This window comes from Dendropsophus ebraccatus, chromosome 5 (assembly GCF_027789765.1).
Source record: "Dendropsophus ebraccatus isolate aDenEbr1 chromosome 5, aDenEbr1.pat, whole genome shotgun sequence".
NCBI lineage: Eukaryota > Metazoa > Chordata > Amphibia > Anura > Hylidae > Dendropsophus > Dendropsophus ebraccatus.
In genome coordinates this window covers 21,130,599-21,154,192 of record NC_091458.1, presented here as the reverse complement: position 1 = coordinate 21,154,192, position 23,594 = coordinate 21,130,599, and the positions used below count along the sequence as shown (strand labels likewise).

General features: G+C 43.7%; 1 protein-coding gene across 1 annotated transcript in view; it reads left to right on the top strand.

Moving 5' to 3' along the window:
- CEP295 (centrosomal protein 295) overlaps nucleotides 1-22,973 on the top strand; it is a 36,557-nt gene extending 13,584 nt beyond the window's left edge. The window contains exons 12-28 of the mRNA XM_069969655.1: nucleotides 253-350; nucleotides 1,756-2,647; nucleotides 3,840-3,963; nucleotides 5,695-5,883; nucleotides 6,594-6,797; nucleotides 6,962-7,068; nucleotides 7,647-7,764; nucleotides 8,505-8,711; nucleotides 10,028-10,182; nucleotides 10,269-10,419; nucleotides 11,417-11,976; nucleotides 12,211-12,336; nucleotides 13,027-13,123; nucleotides 13,475-13,669; nucleotides 15,283-15,391; nucleotides 15,585-15,684; nucleotides 22,717-22,973. Coding sequence (XP_069825756.1) covers nucleotides 253-350; nucleotides 1,756-2,647; nucleotides 3,840-3,963; nucleotides 5,695-5,883; nucleotides 6,594-6,797; nucleotides 6,962-7,068; nucleotides 7,647-7,764; nucleotides 8,505-8,711; nucleotides 10,028-10,182; nucleotides 10,269-10,419; nucleotides 11,417-11,976; nucleotides 12,211-12,336; nucleotides 13,027-13,123; nucleotides 13,475-13,669; nucleotides 15,283-15,391; nucleotides 15,585-15,684; nucleotides 22,717-22,749 — 3,465 coding nt within the window. The 3' untranslated portion in view covers nucleotides 22,750-22,973. The remainder of the gene's footprint in view (nucleotides 1-252; nucleotides 351-1,755; nucleotides 2,648-3,839; nucleotides 3,964-5,694; nucleotides 5,884-6,593; nucleotides 6,798-6,961; nucleotides 7,069-7,646; nucleotides 7,765-8,504; nucleotides 8,712-10,027; nucleotides 10,183-10,268; nucleotides 10,420-11,416; nucleotides 11,977-12,210; nucleotides 12,337-13,026; nucleotides 13,124-13,474; nucleotides 13,670-15,282; nucleotides 15,392-15,584; nucleotides 15,685-22,716) is intronic.
- Nucleotides 22,974-23,594: the final 621 nt, after the last annotated feature.

Here is a 23,594-nt window from a genome sequence, read left to right as displayed (position 1 = left end):
GCGGGCGGATCCAGCAGGAGGACCGCCTGGAACACTTGGAAACAGGCTATGGCTATACCAGTTTTCCAGGCGTTCCTCCCGCTGTATCCGCCCTCTCCACGGAGTGGGCAGACAGCGGGAATCTGCTGCTGAGCGTTCGGGTTCGGACCATCCCTAGTGACGATGACAGCCTTCAGAAGAGTGTGGGCAGGGGTTATGTCATAGTCTATGCAAATGCCTCCTAATGCCTCCTGTGATCTTTGTCTCTTCTAGGAATCGGCAGCCCCTGTCACGCAGTTGAACACGTCAGCCGAAAGCGTACACATTCATGTGATTCGGGAATACCAGCAACGCCTGATAGAGCAGAATAGGTAAGGGTTAAGGCAAACCTATTACTATTCTGACTGATCCTGCTGTCATTTCATCCACCCCACAAAGCTAGCAAGAGGCAGATAGACACGGGAGTAATGTATGACTGCAAGATCGGGCCACTCACAGGGTTTGTCTGTAACTATGGAAACAAGTAGTTAACGGTATAAACAAAACGGTAAAATATTTTAGAGGGACTTTTGGCAAAGTTGCTTTAAGTGACTTTGTACCCACAATCTGTCTCCCCAGCCCCCCCCCCCCCCCCAAACTGCTTGTTCATTCAGATAGCTGCTTTTAATCCAAGCTCTGTCCTGGTGTCCGTTCAGCAGGTGATACGGTTATTGTCCTAAAAAACAACTTTTAAACTTGCAGCCCTGTACTGTTGGTTTACAGATGGGCCATATGAATCAGTGCACTCCACTAGTGTTGCATTGACATGTATGAAATAAAAAAAAAAAAAGTTTCTGGCTAAAAGTCTGACCGCAAAAACTAAAACTAGAAATCCAGGGTTTGTCACTTCTGCCTATGTCTATAGCACATATCACATTCCGCACTAAACCTCCATGATCAGAACTAGAGATGAGCGATAAGAGATAAGCGATTAGAGAAAAATCTACAGTAATGAAGCAAAGTCTGCAGTCGGATGCCTTAAAATTCCGCACCGCTCCTCTCCGGGTGCCTGGAAAAGCTGGATACAGTCTGGGAGAAGTTTCCATGGACTGGATCCAGCTGGAGAGGAGCGGTGCGGAATTTAAAGGCATCCGACTGCCGAGCTTACAAAGCCCTTCGCTTTATTAATACTGTAAATCCGCTCATCTCTCATCAATATGCCATGTAATACGTGGAGTAGGTATATAAGGCTGGTTAGCAATGTAACTGGTCATCTCTCTCTTAATAACTCATAGGTGTGATAACATAATCTCCGTGACTGGTAAAATGGGGTGATAAAGTAACGAAAAGTTCCTGTATTCCACCCTAAAACCACTGTACAGGGGGATAGGGGACTTATAGGGAATTATATGTATTTCCCCCTATAGGGAATTATATGTATTTCCCCCTGAGATCACTGGAGGTTGTATATGGGAGAGGTGATAGTAACAGGGTGTAACTGGTACAAGCAGTGATAATTTGAAGGAAGTTCCTGTAATTCTTTCTGCACATTTTCCCTAATTTTAAAGAAGTTATCCAGCGCTACAAAAACATGGCCACTTTCTTCCAGAGACGGCCCCACTCTTGTCTCCAGCTTGGGCGGGGTTTTTCTCCTCAGTTCCATTGAAGTGAATGGAGCTTAATTGCAAACCGCACCTGAACTGGAGACAAGAGTCGTGCTGTCTCTGAAAGAAAGTGGCCATGTTTTTGTAGCACTGGAAAAACCCTATAAACACTTTTCTTTCTCCCATGTTTCAGGCTCCACAAGCAATCGGTGGACGAAGCTCGGAAGCGTCTGCAGGAATACCAGCTACTGCTGAAGGGTCGATATCCTCACTTATCCGCATCAAATGCAGGAAGTCCAGATAAGGGTCGAGAAAACACAAGGAGTCTTCAACCAAACGGAACTATCCCGAGTGCCGTCCTGTCCTCTCTTCCTGGTCTGATGGCCTTAGTACCGTCATCTATGGCAGAGCCGGGTCATTCTCTGTCTACAGAAGAGCAGCCATTGTCTCAGATTATACCCCAGGATGTAGTAAGGACTCCACAGATGACTCCTACAAATGGTGTCCCTCACAGGCAGACTTCAGTTCCCTCATCCGCTATGGACTCTCGTAAACCAAGAACCGAGAGTCCTGTGAACGTGGATCCATCACGTCTTGGAGGAAAAAGTTCTCAGGGATTGTCATCTCACAGTACGACGGAAGACCGAGTTACATCTCAAGATATTGCAATAGGTTTAGAGAAACTTTCCTCCTCCTCTAGTCCAGGAGAGATTGACTCCTCCTCTGGTACTTCCTACCTCCCGCTCCCGTCAGCACTTTCTTTAGGCCTACCTCAAGGAGATTTTACTGAACCAAGCCTTTCATTCACCGTTCCTGAAGACCATGTTAGCCATACAGATCACCTCCGCCTAGGAGACTTTACCAATGTTCAGGAATTCCGGGAGAGACTCCTCTCCTCTGCTGCAGAGATCCGTAACCAGCAGGACCACCTGAAGGAAATGCAAGTACACCTGGACAAGCAGCGGGAATCTCTACTGTCCAAGCAGAAGAGTCAGGAGCAACATCTCCTACACAAGCAGAAGGAGCTGGAGGATCAGATACGAAGGCACCAAGATTCACTGGAGAATCTTCTGGGCTCCAAAGAGGTGAGAAATGAAGCGGCTCCTAAGTATTTTACTATATGGATGCGTTCACACTTACAGGATCTGCAGCAGATCCGCATTAGATTTGATGCTGTGTTCAGTTGTTTAGATCAAATCTGCTGCAGATTTGCACCATCAAATCCGCTGTGATACGGTATGTGTGAAGCTACCCTAAATTGGGTTATTTAAAGGGGTTGTCTGGTGTAATCTGCAATGCTGCGGGGTACACAACAATGCTGTATACTTATCTGTCCTGCTCACTGTATACTTACCTGTCTCACTCAGCTGAAGATGCAGGTTCCTGGGCCACCTGCTCTCCACTGTTGTCGTCTTTTTAACAGGCTGACATGCGGCTCCCATGGGAAAGGTAGAAAATAGGAAGACGGCACTCCACTGGTCGGTGGTGCACGAGGTGGAGAGATCCAGTAGTATGTATAGAAGGAACCCGCCACTCATTAGATGAACAAAAGCTTATTAATTCAGTGCAATATGTATCCCGTTTCAGTCAGGCTTACAAGCTGATGAAGGCCATGCCTGGCCGAAACTTGTACTTGATGTAACCTCATGCATATTGCACTGAATAAATAAGCTCATATTCATTAGGTGAGTGCCGGGTTCCTTCTATACATACTACTAGCGCCTATGGGAATTGGCTGCTCAGCATAGACTGCACTATACTGTACTATGCACTACGCACAGCGGCCATTTCCTGTGGGAGCGGCACATCAGCGAATGTTGTCACAAAGATGACAGCGACGGAGAGCGGGCAGCCTGGGAAGCAGCAGCTGTGGTAGAGGAGGACAGGTAGATATACTGTAAGTATCCTGTACTCCCTGCAGCATAGTAGTTTTTTAGCTATATACCAGACAACCCCTTCAATATCTTATATAGCTAATGGTTATCTCAACTCTGTCAACACAGTCAGGGTTTGGGCAGCTACAGCAGCCAAGCCTGTGCCACAAGCAGAATCCAGCTGTAACATATAGCCGATTCCCTGCCGCAATAAGGAGATCAGAGCTAGCCGCCATCTTGGTTGTCAAAGCGGTTAGAGAGCAATTTAGGTTTTATAATTTGTTCTTATACAGTCACATAGTGCCCGATAGGTTACCATGGTGGCTGGGCTCCTAACAAAGGTTTATAAAGCCACAAATTATGCAGAAATTACGAGGGGTTAATATTTGTTTGTTTTTTAAAGTCTAAACAGGGGGCAGTTCCTGCCGACCTCCACAGGATTCCAGAGCGAGAACGCTACCAGTTTATGTCCGCACTGCTGAAGGCGCTGGACGAGGAGGAGGAAGAAGAGGTCCTGGGGATGACTAGTAAGTAAAGCTATTAAAGGGATTGTCCAGGCTTAGGAAAACATGGCCGCTTTCTTTAAGAAACAGCGCCACTCTTGTCCTCCGGTTGGGTGTGTGTTTGCAGCTCAGTGCCAATGAAGTAAATGGAGCTAAATTGTAATACCACATATATCCTGAAGACGGGGTGGTGCTGTTTGCAAAAGAAGTAGCTTTAATTTTCTAATCCTGAGTAACCCCGTTAACTTTTGTGGGCTGTAGAAGACACATTAATTTTTATTTATTTACTTTTTTTGGTGAATTACATGAAACTGGAAAATGTGAAACCCTGATAGCATTTGCAATAAACGTGATTGGAAGATCAGTAGGGATTAATACTATTCAGTTTTGGTGTTTTGCAGCAGTTCCAACTGTTTCCACAAAAATACCATAGGGACAAGATTTGCCCCTTTAACCCCTTAACGACGCATGACTGGTATACCCGTCATGCCGCCGTTAAGGAGATGCAGAGAGGGCTCCCGGCGCCGTCCCTCTCTGCAGCGTGCGGCACCCGGATGTTTTGTACAGCCAGGGACCCGCACGCATTAGCCGGCTAATTAACTAGTTAGATGCAGCTGTCAAAGCTGACAGCTCCACCTAACTAATGTTACAACCCCATTCCTGGTGCGATGCGATCGCGGAGGGGCGATCCCTTCTTCCTACCCGGGCCAGTCCTCAGCATCTGTATGATGCTGATCCCAGCTCGGCAATAGATTACCTCTGGCTGCAGCAGCCCTAAACAATCTAACACTGATCTCATTGATCAGTGTATTGTAAGTACACTGCAGAGATCTCTATGAGAGATCACTGCAGTAATAATAAAAGTCCTCCAGGAGGACTAAAAGTTAGTTTAAAAAATTAAAAAAGGTATTTTCATCAATAAAAAAAAATCCCCTCCCCTAAAAAGTCTGAATCACCCCCCTTTTCCCATGTTATAAATAAAAATAAATAAACAAACATACATATTTGGTATCGCCTGAACTAATAAATTGTTACATTCCTGATCTCACACGGTAAACGGCGTAAGCGTGAAAAAACGCCAAAGTGCAAAATTGATGATTTTTGGTCACATCAAAAAGTCGCATATGCGCAATCAAGGTACCGATAGAAAGAACACATCATGGCGCAAAAAATGCCACCCCCCACAGCCCCATAGACCAAAGGATAAAAGCGCTATAAGCCTGGAAATGGAGCGGTTTTAAGGAACATATATTTGTTATCAATGGTTTGAATTTTTTACAGGCCGTCACATAATATAAAAGTTATACATGTTATATATCGTTGTAATCGTAACGACTTTAACATATATAACAAGTCAGTTTTACCCCAGGGAGAACGGCATAAAAACAAATACCCCTTAAATATATAAAAGTGCGTTGTTTTTTTTTTCAATTTCACCATACATTTATTTATATTTTCTGGTTTTGCAGTCTCCTTTATGCAAAAATTCAGCCTGTCATTGCAAAGTACAATTAGTGGCACAAAAAATAAGGGATCATGTGGGTTTTTAGGTGAAAAAATGCAAGTGCTATGGGCTTTTAAGCACAAGGAGGGAAAAACGAAAACGCAAAAATCTAAATTGGTCCGGTCTTTAAAGGGTTTAATTCCTCTTACCGCTGCATTCTCATTGAATTGCTGTAATCTCTCTCTAATCTTTGCTGTGGCACCAAACTTTGTAACGTGTAACTGCAATAATTTTTTTTCCGTTCTGTGTAGACTTTGAGTCCAGCAATGACTCTCTAGTGAGACCTCCAGGAAGGGAGCAGAAGTGGAGACCCTCCAAGCCGCCTGTCACTAAGACAAAGCTAGGCCCGTTCCTGCAGCAGCACGAGCTGAGCGCCATCATGGAGGTGGAGACGCCCCGTTCCAGCACAGGATTTTCTGAACTCAGAGAAAGCCAAGCAGGTAAGGAAATTCTTTTACGATCAGACAATTTTAGATATGTTAAAGGGGTTATCCAGGTTTAGGAATGCAAAGCTGCTTTTCTTGAGCCACAACGCTACTCTTGTCCTCAGTCTGCGTGTGGTATTGCAGCTCAGTTCCATTGAAGTGAATGGAGCTGAATTGTAATAGCACACACAGCCTGAGCACAGTAAGAAAGCAGCCGTGTTTATCTTATACTGGATAACTGATGACATGGCACAAAATTTTGAAGGGGTACTCTGATGAAAATCTTTGTCTTTCAGATCAACTGGTTTCAGAAAGTTAAATAAGTTTGTAATTTACTTGTATTTGAAAATCTCCAGTCTTCCAGTACTTATCAGCTGCTGTATGTCCTGCAGGAAGTGGTGTATTCTTTCCAGTCTGACACAGTGCTCTCGGCTGCCACCTCTGTCCATGTCAGGAACTGTCCAGAGCAGCAGCAAATCCCCATAGAAAACCTCTCCTGCTCTGGACAGTTCCTGACATTGACAGAGGTGGCAGCAAAGAGCACTGTGTCAGACTGGAAAGAATACACCACTTCCTGCAGGACATACAGTAGCTGATAAGTACTGCAAGACTTTAAATTTTGAAATACAAGTCTTTCAATGTAATTTTCTGAAACAAGTTGATTTGAAAGGAAAAAAATTGCTGGAGTACCCCTTTAATTTCCTACTATGGTCTATGTGCTTTAGGTCGGAATGACAGATCTGGACACAGTGAACGTGCAGGTCATCACCTAGATGTTAGTAGGATGAGCAGTGACGCCACTTTAATACAAGGGGACCTGTCCAGGTTATCGGTCAGCATCAGAGACGAGACTCCAAACCAAAGTCGTGCCAAGTTATCGTGGAGAGAGACTCTGTCCTTGGAAAGATCAAGTGACCCTACAGGAGGTGGTAAGAACACATGCACTGTCACTGTGCAGCATATCCTGCATGCTCCTCTAGATGTCAGACACAGATGTTAAAGGGATTTTCCACTCAGTGTATGGCTTTTAGAAATGGTTGAAAGGAAGATAGTAACTGACATTTGTTGGTCCGATCATTTCTCCGTCTTCCAGATCGTTCCCTGACTCCAGCTTTACACAGAAGTCTACACGAGCCTCTTACCACTAACCGGAGCGCATTGCCCAAACACCTCTCAGTGGGAGGAGGAGCTTCTGGTCTTGTGAGTATGCACCCAGCCCTGGATGTGACCTCTAACCCGCTCATCCCCTTGTATCTGAGGTCATTTTCTACGGAAAAATGATCAGTGATGAAATGTTCCTTAGCCAAATCTGAGTACTGGGAGACTGGTGCATGATTTGCCAACCTGAGAAGCCGATTGTCTTGTCCTGTCAGTGTGGCGTGTGTGTCGCGTCCTGAGTGAGTGTCGGGCACTTTCACAAGTACCGTTGTGGCCCCGGACTGCTGCTTTTTAGATTTGTCATGAATTTCCCCATTGACGTCAATAGGAAAATTCCCTATGTGTCTGTAAAACTACAACCTTCTACGTTTTCTTCCAATTTCCGGTACTGTCATGAATGCAGCTGCATACGGGTGGCAGTCCCCACTCCTGGTACATGTGGCCGTGCCCCGGTGTATGCCTGTGTCTGTTCTATGTATACATCTGAGCCGTGATGCATCTTCTTCCCACCAGACACAACCTGTGGTGGTTTCTACACTTGATCTGAGCTCAGATTATGGTGGAGGATACATAACTGGACATGGTGGGGGGAATGGTTATAAGCCTATATATCCATGCAGGGGCCAGCTGGACAAGGAAGGAGCCCAGAATCCGTCAGCGATTATCTGTCAACTACAACCATATCATCCGGCAGCTTCCTGACCAGCGAGAAGACAGACTTGAGTCCTGTACAATCCGGTTGGTATTTTCTTTGCGTTTTCTGCTGTACTGACTTCTGCCAACAACTTCAAATATGATATCCGATGCCAGGTAATGATAATACACTATAGCGCTTCACCAAAAAATGTTTTCTTTCAAATCACCTGGTGCCAGAGATTTGTAATTTACTTCTGTTTAAAAAAATCTCCAGTCTTCCAGTACTTATGAGCTACTGTATGTCCTGCAGGAAGTGGTGTATTCTCCAGTCTGGAGAGCAAGAACATTTTTCTATGGGAATTTGATGCAGCTCTGGACAGTTCCTGACATGGCAGTATAGAGCACTGTGTCAGACTGCAAAGAATACACCACTTTCTGCAGGACATACAGAAGCTGGTAAGTACTGGAAGACTGGAGATTTTTTAATAGAAGTAAAATACAAATCTCTGGCACTTTCTGGCTCTAGTTGATTTGAATGAAAAAACTTTTTGTTGAACAAACTCTTTTACATAGAAACATTATTTAAGCAATAAGTCATTGATTAGACATTCCCTTTTAAATATTTGCTTGTAAATTTAAAAAGGTATTCTCATTATATAGTTATGGCATTATCACTAAGATTGGTGGGGACAGGTCCAACCTTAGACATTGGCTCTACATTGTGTCCCTGTAGGAAGTACAGGAGTGTATAGGCACCTTGACCCCAGGAAGCATTGAATCCACGTACTGCAGGCATTACAAGATTTATATTCTATTGTAAATTTATTTTATTTTCCTTTTAGATATCTTATCGGACCTCCAGAGATGCAACTATTCTGCTATAGAGGAAACAAAAGGCAGCATTTCCAGCCCGTCTAGACCTGAGATCCATCGTGGAACATGGAGCGACTATTTGGATCCACTGGAAAATCGACGCCACATCCAGGAAATCATAGAGAAATACACCAAAGACCTCAGCGCTTCTCTGCAAAGAAACCTGAGTTTTCAGTGTAAGTAACATCTATATTTCACCAATATGATATATATATATATTGTAAGGGATTAGGTAGCGGGGTAGTCATCTCCTGAGTAGACGGGGCACACTCTGGCAGGCACAGATAGAACACTGGAGTTCGTACAACTGACCTCAGCCAGTTTTATTTAGAGATAGTGGTACAGAAATAAATCAACACAAACAAAATCCTATGCCTGTCCGGCACTAACTAAACAGCAGGATACCCCACTAACAAGGCGCCGGCCTAATACCAGTCACCACACATAACAGAAATTGTACTTACCACTTGTATGGCTCTCACAGGTTCTTAGCAGATGACCTGTTCCCAGGCTGAGAGCCAAGGTGTGTCTGCACTCCTGGCCTTTTATAAGACTTGCACACCTGAGGACTGACTGATTAATCAGACAGCCCAAGACCCGGACTGTCTGGATGGAGTGGGGCCCACCCTCACTCCCCACTCCAGCAACACAGGCCCTGATAATTAGTTTTGTTCAAACCTGATCTGCAGAAGCCACAGATCTCTGGACACTATTTTCCTGGTTGCTTTTTTATATCACAGACATGATAAATCTTGGGCATATATACACCCCATCTACAATTTCTCCAGACACTCTGTCACAATATATATATATATATATATATATATATATATATATATATATATATATATATATATATATATATATATATATAATTATATAATTTGTATGGCTGGACCTGGTAGAGGTAGCCATTGTATCCAGATGGTTATAGGATTGCCTTTTATTATGGATACAGACAAGCTCGCTGTGTTCCTCTGTTTCTATAACTTATAGTACTGAATGAGAGTCACCAAACAGGGTAGCTTTGTGAGCTTTTCTATCTTTATCTATCTATCTATCTCCATGGACCGTGAGTGTGTGTGTAGCGATTTAGGCCACGTTCACACTTACTATGACACCGGCCATGTCACAGAACGGCCTGCGTCGGTGAAGTTTATCTTGGCTGATACTGCAGTACCAGCCGGATAAACTTTTTTTCTATTGAATTGAGATGCGGGTGCAACCGTGTGCACCCACATCCCAAGTCCCCATCGCAGACAATGGAGAGTGCGGCCGGAGACATGTCAGTTTTCATTGCGGCCGCTAGGGATCCTGGCCGGAGTGTTTACTATGTGTATTTCCTCTGACGGCATTGCAACAAAAATTTTCTATTAATCACGGCCGTTGTTGCAAATCGGCAACATTGGCCGTGATTAATAAAAAATTTATGTTGTTTGAATGTAGCCTTATACTGTACAGATACAGCATGTTTCCTCGTCCTCTTTTCCAGCTGCTGAAGCTGCATCTGATATTTCGGCTACTGATCACCACCTGTCGAGCACATTTCACTCCCTGGATCCAAAACCCGACTTCAGTGTTTCCACCCCGTCCTACGCCCAATCGGAACACAGCCGCAGCCCACAAAACCTGCAGGATGTGAGTCAGGTAGGCTTCTCTATGGATGTATTTCGGATTAGGATTAGGTCAGTCACTGGGCATCTCCTTCAAATTGGTGAATTGGACTCTCCTAGGGCTCCAGTAACCTCAGCCGCCCAGAACAGCAGGAGCATAGAAGTCCAGAGCCCCATCTGTCACACAGCCTGCCGGCTCTAAGCTCATCTGGTGGCTTATTCCACTCGCAGAACATAGAGAGAATGTCACTGATGAGGCAGCAGGAAGCAGGTGAGTGCTGTACAGTGTGGATGAGTGATGTCTGTAGTGTAAGAGGTGTGCAGTGGTGTGTTAGGTGCAAGCAATGGGCAGTGGCCTGCTGTATAATGCGGTTAGTGGTGTGTTGGGTCCAAGCAATGAGCCCTGGCCTGCTGTATAGTGCGGTTAGTGGTGTGTTTGGTCCAAGCAATGAGCTGTGGTCTGCTGTATAGTGCGGTTAGTGATGTGGTTGGTCCAAGCAATGAGCCCTGGCCTGCTGTATAGTGCGGTTAGTGGTGTGTTTGGTGCAAGCAATGAGCCCTGGCCTGCTGTATAGTGCGGTTAGTGGTGTGTTTGGTCCAAGCAATGAGCTGTGGTCTGCTGTATAGTGCGGTTAGTGATGTGGTTGGTCCAAGCAATGAGCCGTGGTCTGCTGTATAGTGTGGTTAGTGATGTCTTCAGTGAGCAATGATGGATACATAGCTGTCGGGAGCATTTTATGCAATGAAGCTTTCTACACTTGAACTGAGCTCACCCTTCTGTCAGTGTGTCTGAGTATACGTGAGATGTAGTAAGGGTGTATGTATGTTTTGCATATGAATGTAAGTGTGTGTTATGTTGTGAGTGTAGTTTTTTTTTTTTTTTCTTTTATCCTGAGCAATGATGACATCTTTTGTTCCCCGATCATATTAACCGTGAGGGTTCATACACTTGATCTGAGCTCATACCGTATATATATATATATGACAGGGCTATTCTTCTCATGTGAGCGCTGCCACCTCTTCACCACCCAGGAAGCAGCGCACTGTACACAAGGCTATACCTGGTACTGCAGCTTTTCCTATTTACTTTAATGGGAAGAAGTACAATACGCAATACAAGACGTAGCTGCCACCAAGTGTGCATAGCCGAGTCGAGGAGATTGTAGCGCTCGGCACTTTTAATCAGCTGATCAGCCCATGTTTCTTGAGATTGATTTCTTGTGATGTATTGTTGTTTTTTTTTTTTTTTTTTATTTTTTTTTTTTAAGATTCTTCTGGATCTTTCCTTCCCTTACACCCGGAGTGCACACTGAATGAGCCCAATGTGAGCGGCCATGATCATCCTCCCTGTGCAGCGTCTGGACAAGAACAATACAGTGGAACTCCTTTGCAGCATGGCATCTCACAATCTTTTGATTCTTTACATGACGCCGGTTACAGAACATTCTCAGGTCAGCACTCCTCCACGACCCTGACAGGCAGAGCGGAGGAGAGCGGGTCTTTCCATGAACTTATGGCCACACAGATGACCGTGAATGATTCCGAACTGTCTGAACATCCAATCTCAGAATCCCTGGAGAGAAACAGTATGAAAAGCGTCCACTTCGAGGAATTACCCGCTCTATGGGAAGCGACCGCCAACACAAAGCATGAGGACCCTCAAGAGACTGACGGAGGTTCCCACCATGATGCTTTAAAGTCATCAGATCACACCCCAACGTCTGAGAACGTGACCCACGCATCTCACTCCAGATTTTCTCTTCAATCCTTGTCTAGCTTGACTATAGGCTCTTCTGCTGGGTCTTTACCAAGCTTTGCCCATACCTGGGTGAGTAAACTACCTAGATGGTAATCGCTCTGTGTAATAGAGCCCTTAGGTGATATGGCAACATGGCTGTCTTCATAGAATATTGTGTCTGATTTCTCAGCAATGTGACCGGGGTTTGATCATTATAGAACCCTTTTATTATAAAAATCCATAATTGTTGGAGATCAGATAGCACCAATGTTGTCTTCTCATATATATTTATATTAGATTATCTGGATTTTCTCTGTTTATTAGGACTCTGAGTCTCTGCGGGGAATCCTGGAGGAACCAGACCTAACTCTGGTCAGCCTGAATGACAGCAGCATGGCGTGCTCCGAGCCTCCTGCCACCCCCATCCCTGAGGACCAAAGCACTTCCCAGGTAATGCATTAGTGGGGAGGGGAGTTTAAAATGATGGTCCTCCACTATTTTGCATGTTAAAGATCTGACATGTCAGAAGATGTTTTAAGGCTCTGGTGTCACTGATGGCCCCTCCTGCTATTGCAGAACTATCAGTCCCATCCTACTTGTACAGCTAAAGCTTTGGCTGTCCAGGCATGATCGGAGTTGGTGTTTTGCAATAGCAGGAGGGCCACCATTTTTACACCCCCGCTTTAAGGTATAGCATTAACTCCTTTCCTAATTTTGCCATGCTTTCACAATCCTGGAAGAAAGTTGTTTTCAACCCACACACTACTTTTGGTTCTGTATTTCCAGGTGACAGTTTCACTTCAATTTGCATAGCCCGTAAAGCTGGGATGGGGAACCTACAGCCCTCCCAGCTGTTGTAGAACTACAATTGTCAATATGCTTTGGCTGTCCAGGCATGATGGGAATTGTAGTTCTGCAACAGCTGGAGGGCCAAAGATTTCCCTTCCCTGGTCTAAAGTGTCATCACTTGATATGATTTGTCCACCAGTTACCATTAATATCTTCATAAAAGTTAAATGTACGTATAACTTTATGATCCTGTGGACAAAGTCCGTGTACGTCTATGCCCAAGTGATCATAGGCTGAAGCTACACACTGTCCATAATAATAATAAGTATAAATCTGATATTCTTGTTACAGAGCACCTTTCACCCTCTTCATGCAGAAGTGGACGCTTCCAGCCTTCATGCCCCTGATCAGTCTTCAGTAGGCTCGTCCTTATCCCACCACTTTGCAGGTAACCATCTTGTACATGATTTGGAGGAACAGGTGTCGGAAATGTAGATCCACAGGTACTGCCATTACCTAATCACATAGCAAATTGCTGCCAAGATGTCACATGACATAACAAGGTTGGTAGTGGTCTGAGCACTAAGATCCTCTGCTCATCCTGAAAATGAAATGGCAGAAGGGTTTAGGTTTTTTAGGAATAGGAGCCTAGGTACTACAGTGCTAAACTAAAACCGCAGGATAGTTGGGTGGGGGTCTCCAGACGGGATAAAGTGATATCCTACTGCTATGCTATGATGTGAAAAAAACATTCTACTTATTATCCTGTGGCCTTATACTTTCCTGTGTGCTGCTTCAGAAATGAGCCTTGAATTCACATCTACTCCGGGGAACCTGCAGGAAGCCTTCCTGAGAAAGAAAAGACGTTTCATAGAGAACTCTGCAAAGAGAGTCCAAGAGATAAAGACTAAAGACAGACTGCAAAAGCAGGAGGGTCAGACGTCCAATCTATCGGGGGTATCCATTACACAGGAAGGTCAGCAGTTCAGCTCTGGTAAGTTGTTCTACCCCCGTCCACCTTCAATGCTTCACCCCCTATTCCTGGGACTGCTGGGAAAATCACAAAAATAGCCCCTTTGGGCCAGTTTACCTAACCTTTGTGGCCTGCATCATGGGATTCTTCCTACAAAATAAAAAATGTTGGCAAGTCTGAACCACATCTCTGAAACTGTCCACCCACCCTTCCAAAGTGCTGAACAGATGTCCCATGAAACTGATCTGGATATTTGCTTGTGGAAGTCAACATGTTTCCACTTTAAGTTGGGATGTCTACACAACACTGAAAAATTAATTTTTTTTTTTTTTTTGACCTTTGGAAAAAAGTAACACTTTTTTGTGCAGGTTTCTCACATTGAAATTCATGCTGTATTTGACACTGAGTTACAGACATCGATTCTGAGGTGAACTTTTGTGCCTCAATATCAGTCTCTGAAATTTGTATAAGAAAGAAAAAATTATATATGGCTCAAGGTGGCATAGAAATAAAAAGAAAAAAAAAATACTCCTCCACCCAGTCCCCCCACTAATGATACTCCCAAGTCTTCGCTAGTCCCTGCTACTTCCTGCTGGCGTGTCATCCTCACAGACCACAGTCGGAGATTGGCTAAGGGTACGTTCACACTTAGCGGATCCGCAGCAGATTTCATTTAAATAACTGAACACACCATCAAATCTGCTGCGGATCCTGTAGGTGTGAACGCACCCTAAATGTGTACTTCTTGAATGGTAGGTGAGTATTGTTTTTTTATTTCTATAGCGCCCTAAGCCATGTATACTTTATTTTATCGCCCATCGAATTTTAGTCTGCAGCTAACCCCTCCCTTCTAACCAATAGGAAATAAAATGGAAAAAAAAAAACACCCAGACTCTTCGTGAACCAAAAGGTCACAGTGTTTAATTTAAGGGAACTCATTTATAACAACCAACAATTTTGAATAAATTATATATATATATATATATATATATATATATATATATATATATATATATATATATATATTTTATATATATATATTTTATATATATATATTTTATATATATATATTTTATATATATATTTTATATATATATATTTTATATATATATATTTTATATATATATATTTTATATATATATATTTTATATATATATATTTTATATATATATATTTTATATATATATATTTTATATATATATATTTTATATATATATATATTTTATATATATATATATTTTATATATATATATATTTTATATATATATATATTTTATATATATATATATTTTATATATATATATATTTTATATTTTATACATACATACATACATACATATATACACCTAATAACTCAAGAAACCAGCAATAGTATCAGACAGGAGCAAATTGTCCACCCAGAAACTTGGTGACATCGCTCCAAACAAATTAGTGACGTGAACATCTGAAAGACTTGAAGTTCATGTTGGTTGGTTGTGTCGGGTATTGCTGTCCAGCGTCTTACACTTGAATAGGTTAAAACTGCTATACCAGAGTCCATAAATTTTGGGGGGTAAAATAGCCGCTATTTTCACATCTCAATCTTGCATCTGGGTGCTTTGGAAAGCCTCATCTATCTAATGTTATTCTTACAGAGCCGGTCCCGTATGATGGAGGACAACTGAAGAAAGTGGTTGAGGTCCGAGTGAGCACCCCAGAAGATCGCAAGCTGTCCGAGATAGAGATGCACCAGCGCACTATACGGTAAGTGTTGTACTCTGGAAAAGTAATGACAAGTTTTGCACTAGTACAAGCAAAGTGGCCCCCAACCTGTGACAGGCTCTAGGGACGCTCCCTGTTGACAAAGTTACATCCTTTTGTCAATTTATACATAATATTGCAGCAAGGAATATAGCATGGGTAACTTCTATAGTACAATCTGCTTGCTCCCCTCCAGGTTATATAATCAGCTTGATGAAGTTAAAACACGGAGAGAAGAGAAGATGCGTCAGGAAGACTATGCAAAGAACCGCAAGAAGGCAAAAGAGTTTAAGAAGGTGAGGACTTCAAGTCAATGGGGTCTGTCAGATTCAGTTCCTCTCTATTGGGCTCCACTTGTCACTTCTGAACAGTAGCTGTGACGCTATGTGAAAACAGCCTTAGGGTAGCTTCACGCGTACCGTATCGCTGCGTTTTTATCGCTGTGTGTTTGGTGCGATTTTTACATGCAAGTTTTGATTTTCACATGATTTTCATGTGAAAATCAAAACTCGCATGTAAAAATCGCACTAAACGCAGCGATACGGTACGTGTGAAGACACCCTTAGGGTAGCTTCACACGTACCGACTCTCAGAGTTAATAACGCTCCGAGTCGGCTAAGTCCTGGCAGATCACTTTCACTACATACACACAGCGGTCTGAACGACCGCTACGTGTATGTAGTTCTGCCGGCCGCTTAACCCCTTCAGCTGCCGCCCGGCTCCCGCTCTGTATACATTACCTCTCATCTCCTAAGCGGCCGGTAGAATTACATACACGCAGCGGTCGTTCAGACCGCTGTGTGTATGTAGTGAAAGTGATCTGCCAGGACCTAGCCGACTTGCAGCGTTATTAACGCTGCGAGTCGGTACATGTGAAGCTACCCTAAAAGGGATTTTCCTATATTCATCACCCAACCCCCCCCCCCCCCCCCCCCCCTAAATTACTGGTACTGTTCTGTAGATGAGCGTTTGAGATCAGAGCTCTGGCCTGGGGGTGGTACGAGAATCTGGGGGGCAGACAATAATACCACAGAGGTGGCTGGCGCAGGCCTTGGGCACGAACTCTAGGCCCTGCCTCAATGACTCTCCTACTGAGGAATAAAAGATGATTTTTCACCTAAAACACGGCACCAGCAGCATTTTATATAAGACATCCAGGAAAAACTTCTGATTTAAGGGACGGTATCAGTAGTTTGGGGGAAGGGCGGGTGTCAGTGGGTATACATATGCTTTAAAGGGATAGTGTCACTTTTTTTTTTTTTTTCTGTCAAATGTAATTATTAAAAATAAGTGGTTTGGTATTTTTTATTTTTTATTTTTCCTGTGGCATCAATGTTTTAAAGCACTGTAATGCTTGCCACAGGGGGCTGCCATGTTGAATAGCATCTGTGTATGGTGTCTTTGCACGACACTTACACAGATGCTGTACGGCACACACAAAGCATTGAAGTGAACGGGACGGAGTGAGCTGTGTGCTATGTGCTAGGCATATTCAGAGGCATGCGTAGTACACAGCTGGTGGAGGGTGGTGGCACCATTTTAGAGGAGCCTGCTCCTGGAAGTACTGTAAGAGGCTGGAAGTTACCTGAGCTGTTTCCGGCTTGCTTGCTGCCTCTTCTAGATGAGTCATTGCGTCTATGTGCCGCTGCTCTCCCCCGTCTATGTGCCGCTGCTCTCCCCCGTCTATGTGCCCCTGCTCTCCCCCGGTCTGTGTGCCCCTGCTCCCTTAGTGGGTGTCTTATACAGTGAAGTATACAGGGGATCTGCGTTATTACCCGAGCTCCTCCTGCAGCTGTAAATCGTCGGATCCCCAGTGCAGCCACTGCCCGATCAGAGAACTCACAGTCTGGCTCAGCTCCCTGCCCAGTCTGGCTCAGCTTCCTGCCCTGTACTCAGTTATTGTCGGGTCCCAGTCACATGAGCCGAGTACAGGGCAGGGAGCTGAGCCAGACTGTGAGTGCTCTGATCGGGCAGTGGCTGCACTGGGGATCCGACGATTTACAGCTGCAGGAGGAGCTCAGGTAATAACGCAGATCCCCTGTATATATGGTAAAGCAATTTGTTGTAATGATTACCTGTAACTCCTATCATTGAAGCTGATGGTTTGTTTGGTGTATTACTCTATAGTTATATAATCACTGTGGAGGATATTGCATGTGTATGCTGGGAGTTATTGTCTGGTCCCAGACAGATAAAGTACTAGTACATACATGTATTATCCTCCACAGTGATTATATAGCTGTAGAGGAATACACCAGACTATCAGCTCCCAGGACAGGAGTTACTGTTATCCAGAACTATTGGCAACTATTTGTATCACTGTAATTGGTACAGACAGCAAATATTGTAACCAATCACTGACTGCAGCAAAGGAGTCACAGTTATTTATTACAGTCATCAACTCTTGTCTCATTGAGGTGGCTGCATATAGCAAGTGGCCCCTATATACACCAGAGAACAATTGCCTTTACTCTCCTGTATATATACATATATATATATATATATATACACCAGAGAACAAGAGCCTGTACTCGCCTGTGTATGTGTATATATATATATATATATACACACCTCTTACCTGTGTAATGTGTGACTCTATATATTAACACCAGAGAGCAATAGCCTATACTCTCCTGTATATATATACACCAGAGAACAATAGCCTGTACTCTCCTGTATATATATACACCAGAGAACAATAGCCTGTACTCTCCTGTATATATATACACCAGAGAACAATAGCCTGTACTCTCCTGTGTGTGTATGTATTTATGTATGTATATATATATATATATATATATTAATCATACACACACACAGTGGTACCTTGGTTTAAGAGCGTTTTGGTTTAAGAGCTCACAGGTTTTCAAAATTGTGACTTGGTTTAAGAGCATTGCTTTGGTTTAAGAGCTCCCTGTTCTGGGTGGGAGCGCGAGTGGAGGAGGGGCATGGTCTGCATAGCGGGGTCTACAGCAATGTACTCTGACCTAGGAAGTCTCCCCCACCTTCCAAATCATAGCAGATCCACTTCAGGCTGGGGCTTACATCAGGGGACAGGACTGTGGAGGTAATCTCTCCATAGCTGTAACCCCTCGCTCCCCGGACAGAGAGTGCTGCATGTATGTGCCCACATCTGTCCTGCTCATTCCTTCATGCTCCCTGCAGTCTCTGTCCGCCCTTGTGTTTCCCATCCTCTCCATTACTGTACAGTAACTTATAATATCACAGATTCTGCTGTTTCTGAATGTTTGTTTCATCTGTTCTACATGTTATTCAGAATAATAAATCATTATTTTTGGGGTGTGGAACCAATTGTCTGCATTTCTATGATTTCTTATGGGAAAATTTGCTTTGGTTTAACCTCTTAAGGACATAGGACGTACCGGTACGTCCTATGTCCTCACTTGCACTTCAAAGCGGGGCCGCGCGGCGGCCCCGCTTTGAAGTGCCGCGATCCCGGGTGCCGCGTGTAGCCCGGGACCGCCGCTATTAGCGGGCACGGTCTGATCGCCGTGCCCGCTAATTAGCTAATCGGAGGCAGCTGTCAAAGTTGACAGCTGCCTCCGATTACCGGAGGCAACGTTTCCCTGGTGTCTAGTGGGGGAGATCGCTCCTCCGGGACCTTGTCCCGGAGGAGCGATCTCCGTTACTGATGCCGGCCGGGGACGCGTCCAAGATGGCGCCGTCCTCGGCTCGGCACTCGTTCGTTTTCGGCTGCAGCAGCCGAAAGCAAACGAGTGCCGATCTCATGGATCTCTGCAGCATATCTATGCTGCAGAGATCTCCATGAGAGATCACAGTGTATATACTAGAAGTCCCCCAGGGGGGCTTCTAGTATATGTGTAAAAAAAAAAAAAAAAAGTGTTGTTTATAGTAAAAAGCCCCCTCCCCTAATAAAAGTCTGAATCACCCCCCTTTTCCCAGGTTTTAAATAAAAGTAAACAAATAAATAAATAAACATGTTTGCTATCGCCGCGTGCGTAATCGCCCGAACTATTAATTAATCACATTCCTGATCTCGTACGGTAAACGGCGTCAGCGCAAAAAAAATCCCAAAGTGCAAAATTGCGCATTTTTGGTCGCATCAAATCCAGAAAAAATGTAATAAAAAGCGATCAAAAAGACGTATATGCGCAATCAAGGTACCGATAGAAAGATCACATCATGGCGCAAAAAATGACACCTCGCACAGCCCCATAGACCAAAGGATAAAAGCGCTATAAGCCTGGGAATGGAGCGATTTTAAGGAACGTATATTGGTTAACAACGGTTTGAATTTTTTACAGGCCATCAGATACAATATAAGTTATACATGTTATATATCGTTTTAATCGTAACGACTTGAGGAACATATATAACAAGTCAGTTTTACCCCAGGGTGAATGGCGTAAAAACACATTTCCCCCAAATAAAAGAAATGCGTTTTTTTTTTCAATTTCACCACACTTTGAATTTTTTTCTGGTTTCGCAGTGTTCTTTATGCAAAAATTCAGCCTGTAATTGCAAAGTACAATTAGTGACGCAAAAAATAAGGGGTCATGTGGGTTTCTAGGTGGAAAAATGCAAGTGCTATGACCTTTTAAACACAAGGAGGAAAAACCGAAAACGTAAAAACGAAAATGGGCCATGTCCTTAAAGGGTTAAGAGCAGATTTGGATTACAAGCACGGTCCCGGAACGAATTATGCTCGTAATCCAAGGCACCACACACCACACACACACAAGGCACCATATATATATACACACACACCCCTCCTCTACCTCTGTAATGTGTGACACTGCGGTGTATTATAAAAGGCTAGGGACACTTGTTGTAGGTGTACTTCTGTGCAGACAACAAAATGGCGCTGCCCAGCAGTACACATAATAGCACCTTTCCCCTCTTTTTTCTCCTGTGAAAAGAGGAGGGAGGTGATGATGTCACAGCAGTTGAGCAGAGACTGCCTCTTTTTTCAGCAGCCGTATATCAGGTTACTTTTTACCAGCAGTTTTCCTGCTGGAGCTCCCCCTAGGGGCCATCACTGGGAAATATGAAAAATTAGATAGTTAATTTTTCATATTTCCTTACATGTAAAAAAAAAAAAAAAAAACACACTAATTAACAAAAAAAAAATAACAAATTCAATTTTATCATTTTCTTTTTTTTTTTATTTGTGACACATTCCCTTTAAGGCCTATCTTTTTGATAGGCGATGAATATAGTAAAATCCCTTTAAGGTTGTGTTGTCACAGCTGCTGTTCTGAAGTGAGGGTCAGAATTCTCCCCCCCCAATAATAAAAGAATAGGGGTCTTATGTCCCTCCTGATCGGACTCTTATCGATCCAGTAGATGGGTGATGGGTGACGTCTCCAGGGAATCCAGAACACTCGGAAAGCAAAACAACCTACAAGACTAGATGAGTGGATGGCCTATTAATGAGATTCAGGGCCAGCGATTTTTAAGCTCTATTGATATTTTGATTCTAAGACAAAACCTTTTAACCCCTTTGTGACCGCTGATATGGCTTTTTTTGGCAGTCACTACTGGGCCGTATTCTGATCTCATCTGCGGTGGGATCAAAATAAGTGTTTGCCGCATTCCTGCTGTAACTTCCCGGAGTGGGGAATCCTCTATTCCAGGTAGTTTAACCCGTTACATGCCGCTGTTAAATCATGACCATGGCATCTAACCGGTTCTGGTATGGTAAATTCACTTGATCAGGATTCCAGCGACTTGGGGTCCTATTGCACGGAGCAGTTTTTAACAATTAAGGACAAGAGTTTATCGAACTTCGGAAAATCCTAGGTTCGATCGAACTTGAACATACCCGAACTTTCCGCATTAGATTGCTGATGCCTTCCCGTCCGTGGGGAAGGAGGAGACATCCCAGGGACCGCCTGACATTCCAGGATTTAGCCTATTACCTAAGCTGAATTCTGGGATTCCAGGCGGTCCCGGGCACGCTCCTCCGCACGGACCAGGAAGGCATCAGCGATCTAATGAGGAAGGTTTGGGTATGTTCGAGTTTTTTTTTTTTTATGTTCGAGGATTTTCCGAGGTTCGATCAACTCTATTAACGACTAACAATAAACGATCGCAAACGAGATTGTTTATCATTAACCTAAAACCGCTCACCATATTACACAGAACGATGGTCGTTAGTTATGATCGTTACTACGACCGTTATTGCGATAGTTACTATGATCGCTTATTCCTTCTGATCCCAGCAAAACAATGAACAATGTGCAATTACACTGAACGATTAGTGAAAAAATGCGGAACTTGAGCGAACGAATGTGGAATTACAGCGAGCGATTACCGATAATTTTAGGTTCAGATCTAAATCAACGGTCAACAACATACGAACGATTTTTCGATCGTTGCCTGCAATTACACAAAACAATTATCGTTTAAATTCAAACAATATAACGATTTTTCCCACGATAATCGTCCTGCGTAATAGGGCCCTTAGTCTGGCTTCTTACCGGTCTCCATAGCAGTCTGATATGGATGTGCGTTTTTTCCCCCTGGAACATTGGCTCAATAGAAACTAAGTTGTAAAGTTAAAAATAAATGAATAAAAAAAAAAACTATACAAATATCGTTTCGCTGTAATTGTAGTGACCCAGAGAATACATTTTATTATGTTGTATAATAGTGAATAAAGTGTGCACACCAAAATTGAGACAAATATAACGTTTATTTTATAGACAGCACAAAAAATGTTAAACATTTATAGAAAGATACCGTACAACCTGTAATGTACCGGGCCGGTCAGTCAGTGAAGTGGAAGTCGCCAGTGTGGGGCTCACAGTGTTTTGGAGCGTGTGATTAAATCCATGCAAACATTAGGGGACGTACATGCAGCTGTTATCCTTGGTGGCATTTGATCCCAGGACTCCACAGCTACAAAGCAACATGGCTTACCCCTGTGCCCCCCAATACATACCAGCTCCTGGTCTCCTCATGCTGACCTTACTGCTGCAGTTTCTTCTGGGCTCAGATGTTAGGGGTGTGGCTAAATCCATGTGGATGCATAACCCCGCCCACCTGATGACTCTCTGTTCCCTCACTGGAAGGAATGGGAAACAGGAAGTAAAGAAAGCACAGGCAGAGTGGTCATGTGACTGAGCCTGAGAACACAGTAAGCGCTCTTAATAAAAACTAAGAGTGTATGTAAAATATACATCACCCACAGAGGTCAATGTAATGCTAGTTTATTGAAAAATCACGGACAACCCCTTTAAGGTTGTGTTTTATAGTCTTTCTCTAAACAACAAGTGGTGACCAAGACCCCCTGTGGCATTTTCTTTGTCAGCTACTGGTTACACTATATTTTTTGCTTGCAGAGAACATTGGAGAAGTTGAGAGCAAAAAGATGAGAAGTTTGTGTAAAAAGAAGGAAACGGAAGCAAATGTGAACTTGTAAGAAGAAATCCGATGCCTCGGCCGTTGCACTACATAAAGAGAGGCATCTCCTTGCTCCAAGTGCACTTTATGATGGTTTATAATGGTGAATTAGTTACAGGCAGTGACGGGGGTGATGTGCCTCATTACAATGATCAGAAGTAGAGATGGGTGAATCGCTCATCTAAATGAAGCGCTTAGTTGTATTAGGGCTCCGCTTATCAAGCCGCCGGCCTGTCAGCATTGCTCTGCTCCCTGCTGCTCCACCCTTGGTGCCGGGGAAAGGCTGGATCTAATCCTGGGAATCTGGGAGAAGTTTCCCAGGATTGGATCCAGCTTTTCCCGGAATTGTGGGAGGAGCGGCAGGGAGCGCAACAGCTGACAGGCCGACAGCTTGATGAGCGGAGCCCTAATACAACTAAGGGCTTCGTTTAGATGAGCGATTTACTCATATGTAATCATAAGGCTTGTATCTAACTGCATCCAACTACTTCAGCCACATGTAATTAAATGCAGAGCGTTCAGAAGAAAACCCAGCATGCTCGAGGTTCGCTTATCCTCTAGTGACGGGTTGTTTTTCCTTTTTTTTTTTTTTTTTTTTAATATAATTCTCCTGTTTTTTTTTTATGTTCGGCGCCCATGCTGACCTGTGTCCATGGTTACAGACTACAAATAAATCCTGTGTAGTCTGACCCTGCAGTGCTACCCTCCTCTTCTTGCTTTACTACCAACCATGCCAGTAAGGCTAGGTACACAACTGGTTTTCTGCACCACATTAGACTATACGACGGAAACTTGTCAGGGTATTGCGGATGGGTCC